This window comes from Vulpes lagopus, chromosome 19 (assembly GCF_018345385.1).
Source record: "Vulpes lagopus strain Blue_001 chromosome 19, ASM1834538v1, whole genome shotgun sequence".
In the NCBI taxonomy this organism is placed as follows: Eukaryota; Metazoa; Chordata; class Mammalia; order Carnivora; family Canidae; genus Vulpes; species Vulpes lagopus.
Window position 1 is genome coordinate 28,110,582 of NC_054842.1, and position 19,697 is coordinate 28,130,278.

The following is a 19,697-nucleotide window of genomic DNA, read 5'->3' on the forward strand; positions in this document are numbered from 1 at the left end:
AAGGTATCTATTAGTAAATTTTTTTATTTTAAAATTATTATTATTATTATTAGAGAGCAAGAACATGGGTGGGGAGGGACAGAGAAGGAGAGAGAGAAAGGGAATCTCAAGCTTAACTGAGCACAGAGCTCAATTTGGGGCTTTATCTCATACTGGTGAGATATCAATAACAGTTTTTATTCCATGTAGATTTGAGAAAAGAATTTAGAATCCAAGTTATCTCTTTTTTTCTCAGGGAGAGAAGGGTACTGATGGATTTCCTGGTTATCCTGGTGAAGAAGGTGGACATGTAAGTACTGACTCTTATTTTTTTTTCTTTAAAGGAATATGGTAAAGTGGGTCAAATATTAGAAATACTTAACTGTACTTTGGTCCTGAAAATTTTTCTCATCTATGCCATTTAAAATTGACTTAAAACATCTATATGAAAATAACTGTTTATTGTAACAAATGTTAGGTGGATAAATTTTGGAAAGGTAGTCTCTAAAAGGTGTTTAATTATAAAGGATGATCATTTTAATCTGAATCTGAGATAACTGAAATGTGGTCTGTGTCTAATGACTATGTATATAATAGTAATCGTTAATTGTGAGCTGAATTATAGGTAATTTGTTACTACTAACGAGGTAGCTATGCTTATAAGTAATTTAACAAGATAAATTGAAGAGAACCAAGGCCATTCTTGTAACAAGATCACTCAGATTCCTTCCTGAGCAGCCAGAAAGGTGATAGAGCTACAGTTACCCACTGAAAGTTTGCGTATATCCCTGAGCACAGGAAAGTTAGCCATCATATGATTAGCTATGGAGAAAAATGTATATTATAGAGAAAATTGTTAGCTAAGGGGCTGGAATGTGGCAGGCCCCATCTTTATTACATCATATAATATCAAAAGGATTTTTAAATGCCATAGTTTTTAATTAATTTTAAATTGTGGAAAACCACTTTGCCACAAGTGTCTATTTTAAAGTTGATATGCATACACCTCTGGTTCTCAAACTTTTGGTCTCAGGATACCTTTACACTCTCTATTATTGAAGACCTTGAAGAGCTTCTGCTGATACACTTTCTATTGATATTTTCTGTGTTAGAAATTAAAACAGAAAGAATTTTATTTAATTGAATTTTACTTTTGATAGAGATTGAGAGAGAGACAGCATGGGTGGGGAGAGAGGGGCAGAGGGAGAGAGAGAGAATCCCAAGCAGGCTCCATGCCCAGTGCAGAGCTTAACACCATGCTATATCTCATGACTCTGAGATCATGACCTGAGCCAAAATCAAGAGTCAGGCATTCCACCAACTGAGCTACCCAGGAACCCCAAAATGGAAAGAATTTTAAATTAGTTATTCATCTTACTCCCAAATAACAAGAACAAGCCCTTTTTATAAATGACATATTCCTGGGGCACCTGGGTGGCTCAGTGGTTAAGCATCTGCGTTCAGTTCCATTGGTGATCAGCTCCTGGGATCAGATCCTGTATCAGGCTTCCTGCAGATGCCTACTTCTCCCTCTGCCTATGTTTCTGCATCTCTCTCTATGTCTTTCATGAATAAATAAATAAGATCTTTTTAAAAATGACATATTCCTTTATGAAAAATATATTTTCTAAAATGAAATAGATGAGTCAGAAGAGTGGAATTGTTTTATGTGTTTTTAATATCTGGCTTATTAGAAGACAGCTGGATTCATATGTCTGCTTCTGTGTTCAGTTTCTTGTGTTGTCACTTGCTTTATAGTTTCTTAAAAACTCTGCCGTACACTTGGGAGAGAATAGGAGTAAGAAAAGATAATAGGATCTTCATATAATTGGGAAAGTAGTTTTAATTTTCTGAGCACCCCCTGCCAAAGGGTCTTGGGGACCTGAGGGGTCCTTGGAGGACCACAATTTTCAAACTCCTGAGATATCCAAGCATTAATGTTCTCGTTGCCCCCGTAGAGTTGTGCATTGTTTTACTGTTCTGGATATGTAGGCTGGGTGGAACTTGGAAAATCAGCAGAAATTAGAAAAAGAAATGCAGCTGTTGGGACCTATATAAACCAATTCATTTCTTTGATTATATTTGCGGGAGAATCGTTCCTCTTTTCTCTTTTTATTTTGCTTCAGTAATTATAGTCTTAGATGTCAGAGATACATTCGGAAATGTGGGCTGTGGAGTTTTGCTATTTTGTTCTGGTATGGTGAAAATATTCTTTCCATTTTTCTGATGTTTTAAAATATCCTTTAAGTGTTATTTTATTTTATTTTATTTTATTTTATTTTATTTTATTTTATTTTATTTTATTTATTTTATTTTATTTTTTGTCTACTTGCCCTGTGGTTCAATGAGCCTGGCAAAATCTAAGAAAATAATGGAGGGTCCAACCAACTTATTGGGATAGATTTCAGACAAATATGATAAACAAGCCCTTGTCTGCTACAATAAGAGTTTTGTACTTCTCTGCTGTCTTAACATCCTAAAACCAAAATGGTTTATAAAGACTGTCTAGGACAGAGCTAGGAATATAATGTGAGTGATATATATTATTTTATGTAATTTAAAATTTCATAGTAGGCATGTTAAAGACAATAAAAAGAACTAGGTGAAATTAATCTTAATATATTTTATTTAACCAAGTGTACTAAAATATAGTTATTTCAACATGTAAATAGTATAAAAATTGATGGTATCTTTTTAAATTATACTGTCTTTGATATCCTGTGTGTATCTTACACCTACAGCAATCTCAGTTTGGACTAGACACATTGCAAGTGCACAATAGCCATATGGTGTGTGTATGACTCTAGCAGGTGTTATTTTCTTTTTACTGCACTTCTCATAAGAGAAGGTGACTTCAAAATATGTTGTCCTCTGAATGACTTTTCATGTTGTGTCCCCCCAAGGCAGGTCAGATTGGTCTACTCAATGGCTGAGACATCTATCTCTCTGCAGATGGCAGGCTTCAGACTGGGGCTATAATTTGTAGGTTCAAATTGAAAGTATATAATGACAAAGAGCTAATTTATTGTTCCTGTTATCTATTACTCCTCTTTCCCCAACCACCCCCCACCCCAGGGAAAACCTTGGTGGTGTAAAACAACAATCACTTATCACATCCACGGACTCTGGGGTGGGGAAGCTAAAAAGGGAAATGCTGCAGGTGGCTCTCTGCTAGGTTCCTAAGGGCTGATGAGGTGGCTGGAGGACCCTCTGCAGAGATGACTTCCTTTCTCAGTCCTTCCTTTCAGGAAGGACTTCCTTCCTGGAGCTTGGTTGGGATAGCAGAGGATGGGCCATGGTAGTCCAGAGACGGGGATGGCAGCTGGGTCGGAGAGGGAGCACCCACCAGGGAGGGTCCATCCTGAGAGGGAGCATTCCAGGAGACCAAAACTGAAGCTCAAGCCTTCTGAGGGAGCCTCAGAAGTCACATGTCTGCCACATTCTATTGTGTACACATAAGTCACTAGCTCCAGACCAGATTCAAGGCAGGCAGGGTGGGGATTAGAACCTTCCTCTCCATGGGTGAGTGGCAAGGTCATATCCAGAGGAGCATTGAGATTTTGTTGTGGCCATCTTTGGGAAAGACAATCTGTCAGACTCATGAATTCTATATATTTTCAAAATGTATCTAGTATGAGATGGTAGTTTAAATACGTATTGGTTACATATCAAAACCTTATGTATCAAATTAGTCAGGTTATCTAGTTTCCCCCCAAATAGTTATGTAACTCCAGTAGTAACAAAACTAGTTAACATTAGTTGAGAACTTCATATATGTCAGATGTGTGGCTAAACATTTTATATATAGTTCTTCATTTCATCTACAAAATAAGAATATTATTATTATTATTCTCATTTCTCAAAAATAACTTGAACCAGCGTAGGATTTGAACAACTTTTTTTTTTAAAGATTTTATTTATTTATTCATGAGAATACACAGAGAGGAGAGAGAAGCAGAGACACAGGCAGAGGGAGAAGCAGGCTCTGCGCAGGGAGCCTGATGTGGGACTCGATCCCAGGTCTCCAGGATCACACCCTGGGCCGAAGGCGGTGCTAAATCACTGAGCCACCGGGGCTGCCTGGGTTTGAACAACTTTTGATCATGTTATTCTTTTCATAAATCATGGCTATAATTGATAGCTTTAAGCCACTACTGTGAACAAATGGGAGACCAATTTTTAAATGGATGGAGCTTAGTATATGAATGAAAAACACAGTAGGCCCAAATTGCATCTTCAAAAACAATTTGACATATATACCAATTATAAGATGATTTCCGTTTTCTCATGAGAACATCCTAAAAAATGTTTTTCCCCGATTAGAATATATAAACTTTGAGGGTTGCCTACTTATACTACTTAATTTAGTTACACACAAACATTTTAGAGTCTTTCATTATGTAAAATTATATACCAAGAAATTCTTTTTTCTCTTCTCATATAGTATCAAATAATTTTATAAAAAATTCTTCCCATGGAATTTCTATATCAGTTTTCCCAGCATTACTGGAGCCTCTGTTTTGGAGACACCTTACCTGGTTTTATAGAATATATTGTGTTTACTTCTGTCTAAGTTGTTTAAGATAAGCCACTTTTGTGGATGTGAGAGAGAGAGAGAGAGAGAGAGAGAGAGAGCGCAGGAAGAAGGGTAAAGGGAGAGGGAGAGAGAGAATCTTAAGAAGGCTCCATGCTCAGCTCAGAACCCCGAGATCATGACCTGAGCCGAAATCAAGAGTCAGATGCTTAACTAATAGAGCCACCCAGGCATCTCTAAGATAAACCACTTTTTAAGTCTGTCATTAAAAATTAATCTTTAGCTTCAAAAACTCATTACCTCATTTTTCTTGTGAGAATATTTTTTATGGTCTTCACAGTGTATTCATGAATTCTATTACTTTTAAAAGTGATTTTTAAAAATCTTATTTGCATAGCATCTAACATTTGAAATTGTAAGGTATCACTGTCAAATATGACAAATAAATTACCTCTGTTATATTCCTTTACCTCCTTTTTTTTTCTCTTTTTTTAACTGATCTGGTCAGTGACATCTGTAAGGATCCATAAATAATCTCATATTAACATTCACTGAGTGTCAACACTATGCTGTTCAAAGTTAAGCAATGGAGAGAGTACTCTGAAATATGAGAATCTTTGTGAAAACTCAAGTTTAAGAATAACCTTTTTTCCAAGGAGTAATTTTGGGAAAACTCATACTATGTATGTATAGCAACTGAAACTTTAGAAACTGGGAATAGAAGTCATAAGAAGAAGTTTTTTTTTCTTTTTCTTCACAATTTTCTTTTAAATTTTTAGTTGTGGCAAAATACATATAAAATAAAACTTACCGTCTTAACCATTTTCAAGAGTATATACGTCAGTGGTGTTAAGTACACTCCTATTGCTGTGCAACCACCACCACCATCCATCTCCAGAATGCTTTTTGTCTTGCAAAATTGGAACCCCATCTCCATTAAATACTAACTCCCAATGACCCCCTCACCCCAGCCTCTGCCAACCACCATTCTACTTGCTGTCTCTATGAATTTGACTACCCTAGGTCCTTATTAAGTAGGATCATGCAGTATTTTATTTTTAGCTTATTTCATTTAGCATAGTATCCTTAAGATTCATCCATATTGTAGCATATTAGAATCTCCTTCCTTTTTGAGGCTGAATAGTATTCTATTGTAAGTATAGGACACTTTTTCTTTATCAATTTATCTGTTAATGGACACTTGGGTGCCTCCACCTTATGGCTGTCGTGAATAATGCTGCCATGAATATGTGTATGGAAATGTCTCTTCAAGACTCAGTTTCCAATTCTTTGAGGTATATGCCCAGAAGTGGAATTGATAGGTTATATGGTAATTCTATTTTTAGTTTTTTTTTTTGGGGGGGGGGAATCTACAGTATGTTTTCCACATCAGCTGAACTCTGACATTCTCACCAAAAGAGCATAAAGATTCCAATTTCTTCACATCCTCATCAACACTTGTTTCTTTTTCTTTTTGTTTTTGATAATAACCATCCTAAGAGTGTTTTGTTTGATTAAAAATAAACTAAGAATTTTCCCTTTGTGTACCTTTGTTAGGGACATTTATTTTGTATATAGCAACTACTTCCTAATGAAGGCAACAATTATTCATGATTGATAACACTGTATAGTACAATATGGTAAGGAGATATATTAAAATTAAAATTTCAGATGAAACTCAAACACCACACATTGGGCTTAAAAATGCAGATAGACAAGAAAGAAGGGGGAAAATAGACATTTACTTGGCATCTGCTGTGTGAGGCTTTGCATTCAGCATTTTGTACACATTATGACATTTCATCTTCATGACAGTCATACTGATATGTGCTAATACTTTCATTTTATAAATGTGGAATTCAAAACTCAGAGGTCTTATAAGGTCAAAGACAGAAGGTTGGAGATGTGCCCAAACCCCTGTCAGTTTGATGCCAGAACCTGTGCTTTTCTCATTATCTCTTGCTGTTTAAGTATAAAGCACCTCATTTGTTCAATCTGTATGACTTGTAGATCACCTACAAGTAGGGAAGAAAGGAAGTACTTCATTTCTTTCTTTTTTAAAGAATTTATTTGAGAGAGAGAGGGAGAGAGAAATGTGTGCGCATGAGTAGGGGAAGGGCAGAGGAAGAAGGAAAGAATTCTAAGCAGATTCCCACACTGAGCACAGAGCCTGACACAGGACTTGATCTCATGACCCTGAGATCATGACCTGAGCCAAAACCAAGAGTCAGACACTTAACTGATTGGCGCCACTCAGGCGCTCATGAAGTACTTTCAGTACAGATTCTCATGCATTTGTATTGAATGGTTAGCATCAATATTACCAAGATCCACATTTTATAAATGGAGGAAATTGTAGTTCATAGAGTCATGTGCTTATCCAAGTTCACAAGGCAAGTTGGAGGCAGAACTAAGACTTGAACCTGGGTCCTTTCATTTTTTTTTTTTATTTGTTTATGATAGTCAGAGAGAGAGAGAGGCAGAGACACAGGCAGAGAGAGAAGCAGGCTCCATGCACCGGGAGCGTGACGTGGGATTCGATCCCGGGTCTCCAGGATCGTGCCCTGGGCCAAAGGCAGGCGCCAAACCACTGCGCCACCCAGGGATCCCCATTCTGATCATCTTGTAGGTGATCTTATCAAGTCTTTGAGGTTATAGAAGTAATTGTAAGGACAATGTCATATTTTAGTCATTCATTATTGCTGGTTTGAATCGGTTGGGTGATGATGGAGATAGTTGCTTGACTGTTTCCATGTATGTCTTTATTCCATAGGGAGAAAGAGGCCCCCAAGGCCTTCCTGGACCCCGAGGTGAGGAAGGATGCCCAGGTGTGAGAGGACCTAAGGTGAGTGTAGACCTCCAGCTGTGGAGTTCTTTCCCTGTCCCTGTTTTGTTCCTTGAGTTTGAGGAAAATCTGACTTCAACATAGTGTCTTAGCTCTTTCTCAGACTGAGGGGTTCCCAGAAATAGAGCCCGAGAAAAGGAATAAATGCAAATACTTATTGGAGGGGATCTCAGTAAATACTAGCAAGATGAGAGATAAGTTAAGGAAGGAAGGTGGCCTATAAAGGTTATGATATCAATTAGATTACTACTGTGGGTAGATGGAGCCTAATCCCGCTGAGGAACTGTATGAGCCAGTGTTGAACATGTACCCCAATGTTGTCCCACCCAAGGAGGGAGAGAGCTGGGATATTTATACACCACATCCTATCAGGCATTATTTGTAAGCTGCTCCCAGTGGATATTAATTCTCCAGCACTTCTGACCTGCATTGCATATGGACAGGCTCCAGTACCAGAAAAAGCCCTCTGGCAAAGTCCTAGTGCTGGCAGTTGGAAGGGGATTTGAGAATACTGAAATTTTAAAGTCTAAAGAAATAATGGGTGGGGCCCCTTTTTCAGTGGCTTCCATAAGTGCCTCTTAACAATCCAGGATTAGAGAATCTCCTTTAATAAAGCCAGAAGATTTTCTCTACAATTTCCGACCCCTATAGAGAGTTTTTCTGACTGTAGTGATCATATACTGTACATTCTAACAAGTCACTTTTTCAGTTAATTTGTCCTATTGTTCCTGAAAGCCTTCTCATGCTGCTTAAACATTGTATTCTCACTTTTTTTGGAAAAAATATGATTATTCTCTTAATAAGTGGCAGGTCATTGCCACTTCCTGCTTGCCCCTACTATGTGAGGAATTACTGATATGAATTTCTTCAAGTCACAGGCAAAGGGGAGTGGTAGTAATCAGAGTGCTGTGATGTCCATTATAGTCACTGGAGAAGAAATCTTCATTTTGGTTTCCTAATTGCATTTTCTTGAAATTCAGGAATATATCATGTCCTAAGTGAAACAAAGTTTTAAAAATCTGATTCAAACTCAATTCTTCTTATTTCTTCCTATCTTTAGGGAACAAGAGGATTTTCAGGAGAGAAGGTAGGTGACCTTCCTTTCTCCTCTTAAACTGGAGAGCAATTTCTTTTGGGAATAGTACTGAGTCCACTTGCTTTTCCTTTGCTTCAGCGAAGTGAGATTTAAAACTTTTTGACAAAAACTTTTTGTCAGATGATATTACTAGCCCTACTGCCATGCTAATGAATGGTTAAAAGCAGGGATATATATGAAAATTTACAATTATCTATAATAACCGCACCACCATATTTATCACATGAGGCTCTGAAAGAGTTGATCCTGGATCCAAGGTGTCGTAGGCAGGGTCTGGTCAAGGTGAGTATCAACTGGGAGATGGATGCTGGGATAAGGTATGAAAGCAGCTGGCACAATAAGGGAATGACTCTACATTTGGATCCAGAAGCAAAGTACCCATTCGTTCATTCATGCACTCAAAAAATATTTTCATAAGCACCCACTCTGTTCCCCACATTATCCATGGGAGTGGCTACAAAGTGATGAACAAGATAGACAAGGGCTGATAGAGCTTCTTTACTCATGTCTCCTGGTACCACTGATTCACCCTTATATATATTGGCCTGTGGTAAATATATCACATAATTTTAGTCCAGGAGTTTGGTGTGCTTATTTTCATGCACTAACTCAGCTGTCTTTTGGGTTAAAAAAAAGTGCCTGAAACTTGATTTCCTTGTACAGATAGTAGGAGTAAATCAACTATACCACACATGTAATATGCATTTTATTTGGCTTGAGAAACTCTGGACTTTTTTTCTCCTTCAAAAGACGTTTTATAATAAATATGATTTTTAAAAAGATTTTTATTTTTATTTATTTGAGAGAGAGCAAGAAGGAGAGAGAGGGGGGCGGGGAGGATGAGCAGGGGGAGAGGCAGAGGGAGAAGTAGACTCCCAGCTGATCAGGGAGCTCGACGTGGGGTAGGACCCTTGGCGGGGGATCATGACCTGAGCTGAAGGCAGACCCTTAACCAACTGAGCACCCAGGCACCCCTATAATAAATATGTTAACTGTCATTCTGAGATAGTTGGCAAAATGAAGGGCCCATGAGTTGAAAAGGATGGAATAGTTGATGAGATGTCACTCTGCAGCTGCCAGTTTTTACTCTTATCCAGTTAGCTTCAGGTTTTCTGTTAAGTTTTCTTATCATTAACTTTCCCCAAGTACATACATGTGGATAAACTCCCATGTAAGTCCTCCTTAATCTGAGATCTTCTGAGTTTCCATTATGCAAATTAATTCAGACATATTTGCCAATGACAAATTAAAAAAATTAATTTAAAATTAAATTTAAAAAAGCCAATGACAAAAGGACCATCTATAGCATGCAGACAATCAGTGGGAAATGTCTCATTCAGTCTTGTGGAAGAGCTACAACCTGTTCCCAGTGCAATAGTTGAAAAAGAAGTCTATCTATTTGAAATTTGAATTTCTTTTTTCTTTTCTTTGGAGCCTAAAACTGTCAGGAAAAAACAGTGTAAAATGCTAGTGACTATTTTGGGAATGAACATGATCATTGTTTCTTAACATATGAATGCAGTATATAAATGTCATTTCAGAAGGTCTAGATTTTTCTTCCAACTAAGGCAAATATTAGCAAGGAAATTAATATCAAAGCAATAAGCACATACACCTGGTCCTCTTTTCTCTAACGTTTTCATCCTCCTTTGCTCCACAGGGAAGCCCTGGTGATGAAGGTGTTGATGGCTTGGTTGGGGAACAGGTATAGAAAGTTTCTCCTTTCTATGCTTCTCCCTCTACAAGCTTGGCATTTATGCTCTCTATACTTTCCATGATATGGTCTAGAAATGTTAGCATGCATACTCAACAGTATCTAAAGTTAATCTGTTATTTACCCTTACCCTCAGAATATAAGGACCCTAGAAACTTATTTTTTTTAAAAGATTTTATTTGTTTATTCATGAGAGACATGAAGAGAGAGAGGCAGAGACATAGGCAGAGAGAGAAGCAGGCTCTATGCAGGGAGCCTGATGTGGGACTTGATCCCGAGACTCCAGGATTATACCCTGGGCCAAAGGCAGATGCTCAACCGCTGAGCCACCCAGGCATCCTGAGGACCATAGAAACTTAGCTCCAATTGACAACCTCCCATAATCACATGTTATTGTTCAGTATTTTATTCCCATATGTTTTTGCTATCAATAAGATACTGTTACAGTTATCATTTTACTTAGTCATTGCTTATCCAGCTTTACCCTCATATTTGTTGATGCCTTCAAAAGAACATGAAAGATCCTGTTTCTTTTGCCTCAGGTACAACTTTTAGAATTTACTTTAATGAAGGTTATAAACACTCTTGGTTTTTGTTTCTCTGAAAATCTATTTTACCATTTTCTCTTGAAAAATAGTTCCCGGGGAAATAATGATTTTCTTTCAGCACTTAGAAAATGGAATTTTGTAGTCTTCTGGCTTCAGTTATCTTCTGCCTCTCATTATTGCTGCTAAGAAGTTATCCATCAAACTCATTGTTACTTTGTCAGCAATCTTAACAAAATATATGATGCTTTAAAAGTTTCCATTTCTTTCTAGTGTTCTGCAGTTTCAATATGATGTGTCCAGGTGTGGGTTTCTTTTTATTTATCCTGCTTGGGGCTTGTTAGGCTTTTGGATTTGAGCATTTGTGCCTTCTGTCAGTTTTGGAAACTCCTTAGCTAATTCTCGTTTTGAAATGTTTATCCTTCCTATTTTCTTTAATATCTCTTTATGGAAGTCTAATTAGAAATTTATGAGACCTTATGCTATCCTCAATGTCTTTTAACTTCTCTTTCATATTTTTGTTTGTCTTTCTCTGCTGCATTTGGAGTACTTCCTTCAGTTTCAAGTTCACTAATCCTTATGTCACTTTTGTTTAATATACCATTTAACCTGCCAATTTTTCATTTCGATTATTCTGATTTTCACTTTAAGAAGTTCTATTTGATTCTTTCTCAATTCTGCTTGGTCTCTTTTTTGACAGTTGCTTATTATTTTACTCATTTTTAAAACTATTTAAATATATGAAATATACTTATTTTATATTCTGCATATGATAATTCCAATAGTTGTAGGCAGTACAAGTCTGATTTTGTTGCCTGTTACTCCTACTGGCTTTTCCCTCATGGCATCTCCCTCACATATATGGTGACTTTTAACTTAAACTCATTTTTAAATAAATTTCATCTGTGAGAAGTCACTAATGCCTGCATTGAGATTATTTGCCTATGTCACATACTTGGTGGCACTTCATCCTGAGATCCCTTTAAAATAAATGATGAGCTTTTGGATTTTCACACTGCAGTCACAGAGTGATCAGAAGTCCTGAGGAGAGCCAATGGCTGTTACTTCTCTGGATTTCTGCTTTCTCTTTACTCTGAGCTCTAAGGATTTCTCTTGTTCTTTATCAGCTCATGAACATTTATGGAGTATTTTAAACTTTGTTATCTGGAATTTTATATTGTTTGTCAAAAAAAGATTGTTCAGGCATCTAATCTGTCACATACAAGTCGAATAGTAAAGCTCTTGGCTGGAATGTGAAACTATGTGAAAAAAGTTTCTGGTGTGACTTGATACACAAAGCTTCTTTAAATATTTTTCTTTTTCTAGGGTAATCGTGGAGCCCCAGGGTCATCTGGAGAAAAAGGAAACAGGGGAAATCGGGTAAAGTGTGAGGATATTTTTCTCTCATATTCCTATTGCACAAACTGACCTTGACAGTCTATTTTTAAGTTCTGGGAAAGAATCCTCTGGTGGTTTAAGTTCTAGATTGGGAGTTAAAGGGCAATAAATATTAGCTATTTGCAATCTTTTTAGTTAAGACCCTTCTGTGCAGCTAGTGAAATGAGTGATGTAAACTGGCTTCCTTAGCCTTTGGAGCTATAATCGCCATGCCCTACCTCATGGGCTTTGCAAGGCTCCCTGTCACCAATGATTCATTCTAATACCATAGGTTTCTCAGCCACATCCTTCATTATTCTCAGTCCATAACTGTGTTTCTCAGTCAGACTGTACTACTCACTGTGCCTTGAGGATTCCTTGTGCATGCCCCTCTCTGTGTCTTAGCTTGTGCTAGGTACCCCATCCTTGAGCAACTTTTCCCTGCCTCCATCACCTTCTGCCCAATTTCCAGCTTCACTCTTTCCTCCTCAGGATGCCCTCCTTGATTGTATGAGTCTGTAGTGCTCTCTCCCTTCTCTATATCCTTCCCACATACATTATTTGTACTACCTGCTTGACAGGGATTATTCATTGCCTTGTGCTGGTAATTATATTTCTATGTAAGGGAAGGAAGGTGTATGGTGTATGTACTACAGCTCTCCTTTCCCATGCCCATGGCAGACATTACTAAGTAAGTATGGAATCCAGCCAGAGGATCCATCTCAGAACCAATATCATCAGTTTCTGTTGATTGACTGGATTAGATAAAGGGTGGGGTTATGTTTTTTTGCCCCTTATGGAATTAGAGCAAAGCTTTTACCCCAATATGTGGATTGGTTTCCTGATCAGATAAAACAAAGAGTCATAAGAAATGGCTATTTATTGAGGGAGGTTTAATTGATAAGCCGCAATTTGGGGACTAGATTTTGGAGAAGGTGGAGGAACACCACACTTTTTTCAAGACTGGAGAGACCTGTTTCCATCGAATTTAGTTAAATTCAATAAACACATGTTAAGGACTTCCTACCTGTAGAATCTATCTAGTAAAACACTTAGAAGTTGGGCATGTCATAATAAGAACCAAATGCTAGCCTCTGTATTCCATTTAATCTCCATAATGGCCCAATAAGAAATTTGCCTGGTAGTAAATTGGATAGCGAGTTGGAATTTAGAATTAACTAACTTACCTTTTATCATTATATCAGGCCAGGAAAGAGGTTAAGCAGGAGTTATCAGTAACAATAAAAAGTGGCTTTTTTTTTTTTTTGAGCCTAGAGAACATTCCATTCCCTGTGTATCTGAGAACCAGATCCCAGAGATGGGTCCCACTTCATCATGCTCAGAGTGTGGCATATACCCTCTAGAAACAGGCAAATAATACAATTTGAGGAAGGTTTCTGGGGTAGTTTCTGGGAACTTTCTCCAACTCTATGGTTCTGTAGGAACTACTTCACAGAGGGGGTACCATTAATAGCAGGTTTTAAAAGAGGCAATTTGCTAATCATGCCATAGTCTTATGGCAAGTTGCATCACCTTGCTGGTTCTCTTTCTATAGTAGGAACTCCAGAAGTATTTTTCTCTCTTTTGCTCTTTTTCATGAGATCTTGCTGTACCAGTGCTGCCCATGTCTGTGGTAGGGAAAGCCTTCTTCTGATGTGTGTTTCTGTGTAGGAGTATCAGGGAAAAGTAGAAAGATCAGGGATTTGGTGGCAGGGAGAACTGGGTCCAACTTCCCTGAGCCTTAGGTTTCTTGCATGCAATATGTAATTCCTGAGTTATGAGGGTTCAGTGAGGTAATGCACACAAAAGGCCACATCTATCACAGATTTTCAATATGCTCTTTTCTGCATCTCAGCCTCACCTATTTGGCAGCAAATGCCTTAAAGTTCAAGTACTAAATTGCTCTTCTAATGTGATTCTCATTTTGCCTCTTAATGTTTTCTTTCCTTTAGGCAATAGATGATCTTTTAAAGTGACACTTTTTTTTTCTCTGTGATTTAAGGGCTTGCCTGGACCGCCTGGATGGCCTGGAGAGCGCGGAGAGCCTGGGTTAAGGGGAGACCCTGTGAGTGCTGGTTGAAGGATTGCAGCTGCTTTAACCCAGGGACTTATAAACAGTTTGCTTTGACACAAGGATGGCAGTTAATTATTCATTAATGAGGTATCTGTTCCACCTATCTTAGCCTTGCAACAAATAAGAGATTTGTGAGAAAACCCATTTTATAGAACATTTGGGTTCTTAAAGAGTTTGCAACTTTAATTGCATTGGGTATTTAGGATTTCTGAGCAGGCCCAGACAATTAGAAAAGGTCCTCCTTGGTTGGTGCCTTTTTTTTTTTTTTAAATACTTCCTGTAATTTCTCTTCCCATCTTTCCCATCTACTTGAGGTAAGCAAACTTTTCTTTTCTTAGGGGAATCCTGGAGCAGATAGTTACATTCAAGGCCCTAAGGGAGAAAAAGGAAGGCGTGGACACCAGGTAAGATGATCTCTGTTCGTTTGGGGATGCTGATACATTTGGGAAAGATGTTAGCTGGTGAAGAAGGCTTGAGCATTTTGGTTGCATCAAATAGAAAACCAGAGAGTAAAGCTGTGGGACTCCACTGCCAATGGAGACAAGACCTCTGAATGCTAATCTCTACTTATATCCTCATCCTCAAATCCTTGTCTCGTGGTTTTTTTCTTCTGGAAAAAAACTCATTTCCCACACTAGGAATATGCATTACTTTATCTCTTTTGTCCTTGGTTTCTTTATCTTCAAAATGAAAGCATCAGGCTCAGTGATGCTAAAATCTTTTCAGTTTAAAAATTCTCCAATTTCATAATGATGTCTTGATTTAAAAGCTGATCAGGCCACTGCACCGCTGACTCGCTTTCTACCACAGCCAATGTTGATTGATGTGAATTTAGTACTAGCCATTTTTTAAAAGATTTATTTATTTATTCATCATACACACACACACACACACACACACACACACACACACGCACAGAGGCAGAGACAGGCAGAGGGAAAAGGAGGCTCCCCACGGAGACCCTGATGCGGGACTAAATCCCAGGACCCCAAGATCATGCCCTGAGTCGAAGGCAGACATTCAACCACTGAGCCACCCAGGTGCCCCAACTACTAGCCATTTTTAAAGATAAGATCCTTGTCTAGTCTGGAAGACTGAAAATGTCATGACAGAAGGCATCACCAAAGGTAAAAGATCTGTTAACTTTGCAGATGCTACTAACTGGTTGGAAGTCATATTTAGATTTTTTTAAATGTCCTAGTCATTAAAATGCATGACTGAAATATGACTAAAGTAACCCAGTGCCTCAGTCCTCATATCTCATCATTCTCAATTTCCAGGAACAAGGTCTGCACAACAAAATGTTTACAACTATAAAGCAACTTCTTTTTGCTTTGAACTCCAATTTGCCTCCTTTGACAAAAATTTAGGATGTTAATTCTCTTCCTGGATTGTGGCTTGTTCCATTCATTTTATATATGTCCAAGTCCTGAGCAGAATCCAGTTTGTAACAGGATCATTTTTGTGTAGCTATGCAAGAAAACCATCATCCTTACTGCAAGAATTTCTCATCCTGTTTTTGATTACAGTTATTTTGGATGAACTCCATTGAGAAGGTTCTCTTGGATGAATTGAGATCAGAAAGGCCTGTAAACAGCCGCTCAATCAGTTATGGGGTTGAGCTAAGAGAACAGCAGGGCAGCACCCCTTAACTCATTTGGGCTTTGGTTTCTTCATCTGCAAGGTGGGAAGGTTAGAGAAACCATTTCAAAGTTTCCATGAGTTAGTGGTTGTCATGGGAGGAAAGTGTATGAGTTGAGCTTTGTTTCCATGGTTTCCTCATGGTTTTTTTTTTTTTTTTTTTATTGGTGTTTAATTTACCAACATACAGAAAAACACCCAGTGCTCATCCCGTCAAGTGTCCACCTCAGTGCCCGTCACCCATTCCCCTCCAACACCCGCCCTCCTCCCCTTCCACCACCCCTAGTTCGTTTCCCCGAGTTAGGAGTCTTTATGTTCTGTCTCCCTTCCTGATATTTCCCAACATTTCTTTTCCCTTCCTTTATATTCCCTTTCACTATTATTCATATTCCCCAAATGAATGAGAACATACACTGTTTGTCCTTCTCCGATTGACTTATTTCACTCAGCATAATACCCTCCAGTTCCATCCACGTTGAAGCAAATGGTGGGTATTTGTCGTTTCTAATTGCTGAGTAATATTCCATTGTATACATAAACCACATCTTCTTTATCCATTCATCTTTCGATGGACACCGAGGCTCCTTCCACAGTTTGGCTATTGTGGCCATTGCTGATAGAAACATCGGGGTGCAGGTGTCCCGACGTTTCATTGCATCTGAATCTTTGGGGTAAATCCCCAACAGTGCAATTGCTGGGTCGTAGGGCAGGTCTATTTTTAACTCTTTGAGGAACCTCCACACAGTTTTCCAGAGTGGCTGCACCAGTTCACATTCCCACCAGCAGTGTAAGAGGGTTCCCTTTTCTCCGCATCCTCTCCAACATTTGTTGTTTCCTGCCTTGTTAATTTTCCCCATTCTCACTGGTGTGAGGTGGTATCTCATTGTGGTTTTGATTTGTATTTCCCTGATGGCAAGTGATGCAGAGCATTTTCTCATGTGCATGTTGGCCATGTCCATGTCTTCCTCTGTGAGATTTCTCTTCATGTCTTTTGCCCATTTCATGATTGGATTGTTTGTTTCTTTGGTGTTGAGTTTAATAAGTTCTTTATAGATTTTGGAAACTAGCCCTTTATCTGATATGTCATTTGCAAATATCTTCTCCCATTCTGTAGGTTGTCTTTTAGTTTTGTTGACTGTATCCTTTGCTGTGCAAAAGCTTCTTATCTTGATGAAGTCCCAATAGTTCATTTTTGCTTTTGTTTCTTTTGCCTTCGTGGATGTATCTTGCAAGAAGTTACTGTGGCCAAGTTCAAAAAGGGTGTTGCCTGTGTTCTCCTCTAGGATTTTGATGGAATCTTGTCTCACATTTAGATCTCTCATCCATTTTGAGTTTATCTTTGTGTATGGTGAAAGAGAGTGGTCCAGTTTCATTCTTCTGCATGTGGATGTCCAATTTTCCCAGCACCATTTATTGAAGAGACTGTCTTTCTTCCAATGGGTAGTCTTTCCTCCTTTATCGAATATTAGATGGCCGTACATTTCAGGGTCCACTTCTGGGTTCTCTATTCTGTTCCATTGATCTATGTGTCTGTTTTTGTGCCAGTACCACACTGTCTTGATGACCACAGCTTTGTAATACAACCTGAAATCTGGCATTGTGATGCCCCCAGCTAAGGTTTTCTTTTTTAAAATTCCCCTGGCTATTCGGGGTCTTTTCTGATTCCACACAAATCTTAAAATAATTTGTTCTAACTCTCTGAAGAAAGTCCATGGTATTTTGATAGGGATTGCATTAAACGTATAAATTGCCCTGGGTAACATTGACATTTTTACAATATTAATTCTGCCAATCCATGAGCATGGAATATTTTTCCATCTCTTTGTGTCTTCCTCAATTTCTTTCAGAAGTGTTCTATAGTTTTTAGGGTATAGATCTTTTACCTCTTTGGTTAGGTTTATTCCTAGGTATCTTATGCTTTTGGGTGCAATTGTAAATGGGATTGACTCCTTAATTTCTCTTTCTTCAGTCTCATTGTTAGTGTATAGAAATGCCATTGATTTCTGGGCATTGATTTTGTATCCTGCCACTCTACCAAATTGCTGTATGAGTTCTAGCAATCTGGGGGTGGAGGCTTTTGGGTTTTCTATGTAGAGTATCATGTCATCGGCGAAGAGGGAGAGTTTGACTTCTTCTTTGCCAATTTGAATGCCTTTAATGTCTTTTTGTTGTCTGATTGCTGAGGCGAGGACTTCCAGAACTATGTTGAACAGCAGTGGTGAGAGTGGACATCCCTGTCTTGTTCCTGATCTTAGGGGAAAGGCTCCCAGTGCTTCCCCATTGAGAATGATATTTGCTGTGGGCTTTTCGTAGATGGCTTTTAAGATGTCGAGGAAAGTTCCCTCTATCCCAACACTCTGAAGGGTTTTGATCAGGAATGGATGCTGTATTTTGTCAAATGCTTTCTCTGCATCTAATGAGAGTATCATATGGTTCTTGGTTTTTCTCTTGCTGATATGATGAATCACATTGATGGTTTTACGGGTGTTGAACCAGCCTTGTGTCCCAAGGATAAATCCTACTTGGTCATGGTGAATAATTTTCTTAATGTGTTGTTGGATCCTATTGGCTAGTATCTTGTTGAGAATTTTTGCATCCATGTTCATCAGGGATATTGGTCTGTAATTCTCCTTTTTGGTGGGGTCTTTGTCTGGTTTTGGAATTAAGGTGATGCTGGCCTCATAGAACGAATTTGGAAGTACTCCATCTCTTTCTATCTTTCCAAACAGCTTTAGTAGAATAGGTATGATTTCTTCTTTAAACGTTTGATAGAATTCCCCTGGGAAGCCATCTGGCCCTGGACTCTTGTGTCTTGGGAGGTTTTTGATGACTGCTTCAATTTCCTCCCTGGTTATTGGCCTGTTCAGGTTTTCTATTTCTTCCTGCTCCAGTTTTGGTAGTTTGTGGCTTTCCAGGAATGCGTCCATTTCTTCTAGATTTCCTAATTTATTGGCGTACAGCTGTTCATAATATGTTTTTAAAATCGTTTGTATTTCCTTGGTGTTGGTAGTGATGTCCCCTTTCTCATTCATGATTTTATTAATTTGAGTCTTCTCTCTCTTCTTTTTAATAAGGTTGGCTAATGGTTTATCTATCTTATTAATTCTTTCAAAGAACCAACTCCTGGTTCTGTTGATCTGTTCCACAGTTCTTTTGGTCTCGATATCATTGAGTTCTGCTCGAATTTTAATTAACTCTCTTCTTCTGCTGGGGGTGGGGTCTATTTGTTGCTTTTTCTCTAGTTCCTTTATGTGTAAGGTGAGCTTTTGAATTTGAGATCTTTCCAGTTTTTGAATGTATGCTTGTATTGCGATGTATTTCCCCCTCAGGACTGCTTTTGCTGCATCCCAAAGATTTTGAACGGTTGTATCTTCATTTTCATTAGTTTCCATGAATCTTTTTAATTCTTCCTTAATTTCCTGGTTGACCTTTTCATCTTTTAGCAGGATGGTCCTTAACCTCCACGTGTTTGTGGTCCTTCCATATTTCTTGTTGTGATTAAGTTCTAATTTCAAGGCATTATGGTCTGAGAATATACAGGGGACTATCCCGATCTTTTGGTATCGGTTCAGACCCGATTTGTGACCCAGTATGTGGTCTATTCTGGAGAAAGTTCCATGTGCACTTGAGAAGAATGTGTATTCAGTTGAGTTTGGATGTAAAGTTCTGTAGATATCTGTGAAATCCATCTGGTCCAGTGTATCATTTAAAGCTCTCGTTTCTTTGGAGATGTTGTGCTTAGAAGACCTATCCAGGGTAGAAAGAGCTAGATTGAAGTCACCAAGTATAAGTGTATTATTATCAAGGTATTTCTTGAGTTTGGTTATTAATTGGTTTAAATATTTGGCAGCTCCCACATTCGGGGCATATATATTGAGGAGTGTTAAGTCCT

General features: G+C 38.3%; 1 protein-coding gene across 2 annotated transcripts in view; it reads left to right on the top strand.

The window, feature by feature from the left end:
- Positions 1-19,697, top strand: part of LOC121478899 (collagen alpha-4(VI) chain-like) — a 122,800-nt gene that overhangs the window by 45,206 nt on the left and 57,897 nt on the right. For both annotated transcript variants that reach the window (XM_041734359.1, XM_041734358.1), the window contains exons 13-19: positions 236-289; positions 7,287-7,358; positions 8,419-8,445; positions 10,115-10,159; positions 12,040-12,093; positions 14,093-14,155; positions 14,503-14,568. In XM_041734359.1, the coding sequence (XP_041590293.1) occupies positions 236-289; positions 7,287-7,358; positions 8,419-8,445; positions 10,115-10,159; positions 12,040-12,093; positions 14,093-14,155; positions 14,503-14,568 (381 nt within the window). The remainder of the gene's footprint in view (positions 1-235; positions 290-7,286; positions 7,359-8,418; positions 8,446-10,114; positions 10,160-12,039; positions 12,094-14,092; positions 14,156-14,502; positions 14,569-19,697) is intronic.